Source organism: Piliocolobus tephrosceles, chromosome 17, assembly GCF_002776525.5.
Source record: "Piliocolobus tephrosceles isolate RC106 chromosome 17, ASM277652v3, whole genome shotgun sequence".
NCBI lineage: Eukaryota > Metazoa > Chordata > Mammalia > Primates > Cercopithecidae > Piliocolobus > Piliocolobus tephrosceles.
This window is the reverse complement of record NC_045450.1, coordinates 40,531,397-40,537,992: the sequence shown is the minus strand read 5'-3', so window position 1 is coordinate 40,537,992 and position 6,596 is coordinate 40,531,397. Positions and strand designations below refer to the sequence as shown.

Genomic DNA, 6,596 nt, shown 5'->3' with positions numbered 1-6,596 from the left:
TGCCCAGTTGGTCTGCACCCTCCCTGGGCGCCGGCTGCATTTTCGCGTGCGCGGGAAGAGTTGGTGGTGAAGAAGAACCCGGAAGTGCACCATCTTGCCTCCGTTCCTCCAAACAAAGACCACGAGTGATTTATGGGGGAACTATGCATAACCAGTACGAGGTGGGAAGCCAGAAAGCCCCTGACTGCCTCTCTGGACTCCTCAGCTCCTTCCCTGTCCTAGGCCCCCTCAGTTTTCCCATCTGCACAGTTATTTTCTCTACTGGCCCTCCCGTCACAGACACTTCAGGATTCTTCAGTAGGAAGACAATCAGAGAGTCTGGGGAGAGGGGATCCCAGAGCCCTGAAACCCCGGTGACAATTGTCCCCTCCTGGGGAAGGTTTCCATGGAAGTGGTAATTCCTGCTGAAGGGAACAGCTGCCCAGGACTCAGAGTGGTGCTTGGAGATGGAAACACTCCTGGGACCAGAGACAGGAGGGCTGATTTGGGTGGGTGAGTCCCTCCAAGAGGCCTGTGTCTTCTCACCGTTGGAAGAAACCAGCCAAATTCCTTCTTGTTAAATCCGACGATGTAGGGGACAGTGTGGAACTTCCTTTCAGCTTGAAGCTCCTCAGGTGTTTTTGGCAGCACCACTCCATCAATCACGGTGGGCGTGCGGGGGTAACTCTGGGGGAGAGAGCAGAACAGTGCCTGTGATTTTCACCCAAGGTCACACTCATGTCCCCAACTCTGCCTGTTTGAGGGTGAGACCCGCACCCCAGACCGGCGTGAGCATAGGCCGTGGCTACACACACTCAGGGTCCTAACTAAGGAGGGTAGGTGTGTGGCTCAAGGGTAGAACTTTAGGCAGAGGCTGACACTGGTCAGATGACGAGGAGAGGAAGAAATCTTCACTCAGATTGAAATACATGTATTATCTATATAAAATTACATGTCTATGTATTTCAATTTGAAGCGCATGCATTTCCCTCTCTCTGTCCATAGTTGATTTTCAGTAGTCCCAGCAGTTGCTTCCGATAAAATTCTCATGAGTGCTGAATTAGAGAATAAAGAGTCATCACTCAAAGAGGAAATACTGGGTTAGATTCTTGCAAACCTCTGGTCACAATATTTTCATCAACCTTCCTTTATGTGTGGTTTTCTGTTGAAAGACACTTTATATAATATATAAGTCTCACAAAGAGTGAATTATAAGTAGGATTATTTTTAATAAAACACCAGCTGGAAAGCCCTTCCCATTTTTGTGACCCTTGGTAATATGACTTCAAATCTCCTTAGTTTTCAACTTCACAACAGTGCTGTCACCCTGCTTTTTAAAAATTCCTTCATCATCTTGTGAATCTCCGAATGTAGTTGCTTTTCCATCTTTCCACATCTCCATCACACACAGTAGGTGTTACTTTAGCACTTCCCATCACAGCCTCATGTATGAACTGGCCAATTTCCTCCTTCTTTTCCTGGATGTGCAGTTTTGCGGATTTTTCAACACTGAATGCATGGCCAGCAGTACTACCGAAGCTTGTCTCACACAGGGGCCTTCCCTGTAAGGCACAGCACAGCCTGCTTAGCTCAGGAACGCCAGACAGCAGCGCTACTCTTGGGGGCTACTCTTAACAGTGACATCACCACAAAAAGCACAAAAATGCAGAACACATAGCACTAAATAGACCGCGAAGAGGATACTTGTTAGCATAAGAGATGAAACAAGAAGACAAAGGTTGCCTCGCCAGATCTCAGATGGAACATGCCCATCATGCAAATCCAGTTTCCCCTGCTCTGTGCCTGCCTGTGTGTGACCATGAGAGTGCCACCAGTATCGATTTGGGGGTTACAAGGAAATTTTAGTAAGCAGGTGAATTTATAAACTCAGAATCCGTGATTAATGAGGAGAGATTGTGCTATCTATCTGTATTTAAACAAGAGCTGTTGTTGATCCATGGGTGGCTTTGAAGAGGTACTGAACCCTCATAACTCAAGGAGCCTAAACTAGGATGTGATGCCCTATTAGAGAGAAAATCATGAATAAAAGAATCAGTGATGAACTCACAGTATATTGATCCATATCCCAATTTTAGGTTTTACCTTTGATAAATAATTTCTATCTGGTCAGAGATTAGAGAGAGCCTGACTCACGTGTTGCCACCAGGGCAGCTAGTTCTGGGTACAGTTATATTTTTATATTTCATATTTAGTCACAGTGGTGTTAAAAACAGAGCATGGACATTGAAAGCGGATTAACACCATCTGAAGCCTGGCTCTGCTACTTACTGGCTGGGTTTCACCTGTGGGGGCCCCAGTTTTCTCATCTAAGAGATGAGTTATTGTGAGGATTAAATGGCTGAACACATGTAAAATACTTAGCACAGCACCTGGTGTCTGGAAGGGCTGAATGAATGTTAAGTATTACTTGTTAGCAGGGTTGCTGCGGGTCCCTCTCAGAGACATCAGTCCTCTGTGCCATCTTCCCAGTTCCATGCCCCATGGGCTGTATTTCCCTCCTGGATATCAGATGGAACTGGACAATTCCTAATCTTTGAGAACCTATGGCTTCTGGGACCTTTGGTCTGCTCTACAAAAAATCAATGAATGATGAGCTAGTTCGGGTTGCCTGGGGGAGATGTTCTGTAAAGTGAACCAGACCCGGCTGGACAAGGTGCAGATCCTAACCCAATATGGCTGACAATACAGAACAGGATTGGGGTGCAAGTCTGGGTGCCTTGAGAGGCTGTGCAGTTCAGGCAGGGCTGCCATGGGAGGCCAGCAAGAGCAGCCCCTCTGAAAGGAAGATGCAAGGCTGGCTACATGGAGGAGGTGCTGCCCACCTGTGGTGGGCTCTGGGCAGTGAATGATATTGACAGGTGAGGAAACGAGTGAGAATTTCTAAACAGTGGGACCTGCATGAGCAAAAGAATACAGGTGTCTCTGTGCAGGGTCAATTCCAGAAACACCCAAGAGTTCTGGGCTTGGAGAAATGCCATGGGGCAGGGTCTAGAGGGACGGACAGGTGCAGAGCCTACCTTCTGCACAGTCTGGCACACATTGCACATGCAGGTGTATTTTGAAGGACTAACTCCATGGAGGGAAGGGGATTTGTCTCATAAGGAAGGTCAGGCTTTTAAGAAGTGGGGGTGACGTGCTCTATCTCTGTTAAGGAAGGCGAGTCTGGCTGCACCATGAGACATGGAAATGGGGAGGGGATGTGAAGTACAAGAGGATAAAAGTTGAGGAGAGAAACAGGATTGCCCCAGTTGGGTGGTGGTCAAGTGGGAAGACTGCCATCAGCAACAATGACAAGTGATTGTTGTCCACTCAGAGTTTACAAGTGACTGCCCTGTGTGGGCATGACCCTGGTTGTGTCAGAAAACTCAGGGCATCCTCCACTCCTCTCCCTTTCTTACCCTTTACATCCTGTCCATCAGCGAATCCTATCAGCTATTCCTTCAAAGATATCCAGACTCCAACCACTCCTCCCATCCCCACTACTACAGCCCTAAGCAGCCAGGAGCCCTTGCCTGGATTATGGCAATGCAGTGGCTGCCCAGCTGGTCAGATGCATCCACTCTGCCCCTTTCCTACAGTCTATTTGAACACCAGGGGCAGAGACCTTTGTGAAATCTAATATCAAGTGACTCCTCTGTTCAAAACCTCCAAAGGCTTCCCATCTTGCTCTGAATCCAAATTCAACTACTTTAAATGATCCCTCTCCCACTTCCCATTACCTCTTTACCCTCAAACCAGTCTGTCCGCACACTTGGTCCTCTCCAGCTAGACCTGCCACTTCCGTCAGGGTCTTTGCAGTGGCTCTTCCCTCTGCCTGAAAAAGGCTTCTCCAGGTTTCCTGACAGCTGGCTTCCCGCCTCCTCCAGAGCTTGGCTCAAATGCCACCTTCTCATTGAGCCATTCCCGGATCCTGCTACTTAAACGGAAACTACCTGCACTAGGCCTGCCAGTAGTCTTCTTGGCAGTGTTACCCAGGTGGGTCACTGCCCCTCTCTGGGCCTCAGTATCAATCACACAGGAGTTATTATAATTACCCAAGAGAGGATTCTTTCACTCAGTTAATTGGAGCTTAAAGGTGCTAAGACTCAAAACCTGTAATCAAGAAACAAACAAAAGGTCTTTACCTTTCGGGGGTCTCCATGTAAGTCCAGAGTCAAGAAATTCTGTGAAGACCAAGACAGAGGATGTGGGTGAGAGGCTTCCCAGGAGAACACTGAGCTGGGTGGGTGGAGCAACAGAGGTGTCAGGTTCTCCCTCTTGGTGCCGAGCTGGCTGGGCCCAGAGGAAGTGGGCAGGACTCTGGCTCTGCTAGGCCTGAGCACAGGGTGAAGGCATAAAAAGGAGGGATGGGCACCAGCATGGGAAGGATGGGCGGGCCTGGGACTCTGAGCCGGGGTTGCTAGAGCTCTGGATAGGACACCTGCTTTTGGAGTCTGACCTGTCCACCATCCCTCTCCCCTTTCTGTTCCCCAGGGAAGAACACCCCCATTCTTTTTCAGGAACCTCTTTCTTCCCCTATCGCTCCGTGAATTCAGGTATCTATAAGATACCTGGGGTGCTCCATCTCCCTGATCGTGGATACTAGTGCACAGATAGGCATATACCCATGACAGTCCAATAAAGTTTACCACAGAACTTTTGCAGTAATTGTTTGGAAAAAGGGTTTCTAAGTAGATAGAATATAACTCTAGAGCACTGTTGTCTTTAACCTTCCCAGGAGACATATCTGCCTAAGAGTGAAGCCAACACAGAGTTGTGCAAAGAGGAAGGATAGAGAATGGTAGATTCTCAATAACATCCTATAGGCATCTGGATCCAGCAATGCCTGAAGCTCTCAACTCCTGAGTTTTTCAGTTAACATGAGGATGCTATTCCAACACATTCCTTTTTCCGTTCACGGCACCTTGGGGGAGTTTTCTTCTCTCCCATTACACAGCTCTGACTCATACAACCCACTGAAACTCACCCTACCCCATGCTTCTCTTTGGTGTGTGTTCATGAAGATTGTAGTCATTGTAGCATTGCACTGTAGCTCACATGTCTGACCTGTTCACAGGAAGTAACCAGTGCAGGTCTCTCCATTAAGGATTGTAGTCCCACTAGCTAGAAGAGTGTGTGTGTGTATGTGTGTGTGTGTGTGTGTCTGTGTGTCTGTGTGTTTCTGTGTGTTTCTCTGTGTGTGTGTCCAGTGTGTGTACTGGAGGCAGTGGGTAATCATGGAGGCACTTCCACAAGATCTCAGAAAATCTCAGAAGGATATCCCAGAATCTTAGGGCCGGATTTTCCCAAAGTCACCAATTTTTTCCTTTTAAGCTGAATCATCTAATGCCACATGCAGAATTGCTGGAATATTTGCCTCCTTCCAGGCATTAGAAAACAGGTGTGTTTTAATTCCTTGGACACTTTGATCATTTAGAGCCTGAACCAAGACTTAAGCTCCCATTGGACTCAACCCATGGAAACACAAGCAGAGTCCAGTGGTAGAGGCTGGCCCTGAGACCCAGGAGTAGCCTCAGGTCCAAGGAGAGAGACCAGGGATCAGGCTACTCCTGGGCTTGGAATTCACACCCTTCCCCTCAAAGGGAATAGTTCCTAATGGCCCTGGGTGCTGTGTCGTCTGGGTGTTTGTCCTGCTGGGCTTCCCTGTGATGAGAGACTGCCACGGCCATCCATGAATCCTAAAGATCCCCAAGTCCTGATATGTGAGGACAGCAGGAATGGCAGAAGATATTCTAGACCTGCAGGTGTGGGTTCTGGGTCCCACGGTGTTGCCTCTGACTTACTGGAACCGTGACATGAGCCAATTACAAAATTCATCTGTCTTTGTTACCTCTTTTAAAATGGGCACAATGATCTCAAAGCTGAATTTCTCAAGAAAGATAAGGTGGAATTAGGGTTAAGGGTATGAATTCCCGAATTCCGCTGTCTGGTCTCAAACCCGGCTCCTCCACCTTCCCTGTGAAGCATCCCTTATGACTATAAAGAATGCTTCACCTCTGTGCTGCCACCATACTCAACCTGCGAAGTATATGAATGTGTTTCTCTTTGGATAGTTCCTTGTGAGCGGGGAGTATGCCCCCTTCATGTCTGTTTCACTACCTCTAACACCCGCCCCTACATACTTATCATGGATGGATGGTTGGATAAATGGTGGAATGGATGGGTTCGCCAATATATGAGGTACAGTTGAATTGGATGGATACATGAATAGATAGGTTTAAACTAACAGGTAGGTGACAACTGGATTGTTGGTTTTGGAGGAATGGATGATAGAGTTAAGATATATGGTGGCTGGATGATGCATGAATGGTGGATAGATTGAAAATAGATAAATAAAAAGTTGTGAAGAAGTTGATGTTAGATTAATAAAAAGATATCAGTGAATTGGATGAATTAGTGAACAGATAGATTCATAAGAAGATCACAGTGGATGGATTCATGATTGAGTGGGTGGATGACTATCCTAGAACGAAAACTGAGTCAGAGTCTCAGAAAATCTAGAAAACTGGACCACCACCAGGTCTAATACAGACAGTTTCTAAGCCAGCCAATACTTTTGTTGTTGCTATGGCTATCTTGAATGCACCATCTACTTC

At 47.3% G+C, this 6,596-nt stretch overlaps 1 protein-coding gene across 1 annotated transcript in view; it reads right to left on the bottom strand.

Annotated features, from left to right (window-relative positions):
* CES1 (carboxylesterase 1) overlaps nucleotides 1-6,596 on the bottom strand; it is a 69,506-nt gene that overhangs the window by 8,987 nt on the left and 53,923 nt on the right. Inside the window, exons 4-5 of the mRNA XM_026456857.1 lie at nucleotides 4,125-4,314; nucleotides 526-666 (exon numbers count right to left, since the gene is read on the bottom strand). Coding sequence (XP_026312642.1) covers nucleotides 526-666; nucleotides 4,125-4,314 — 331 coding nt within the window. The remainder of the gene's footprint in view (nucleotides 1-525; nucleotides 667-4,124; nucleotides 4,315-6,596) is intronic.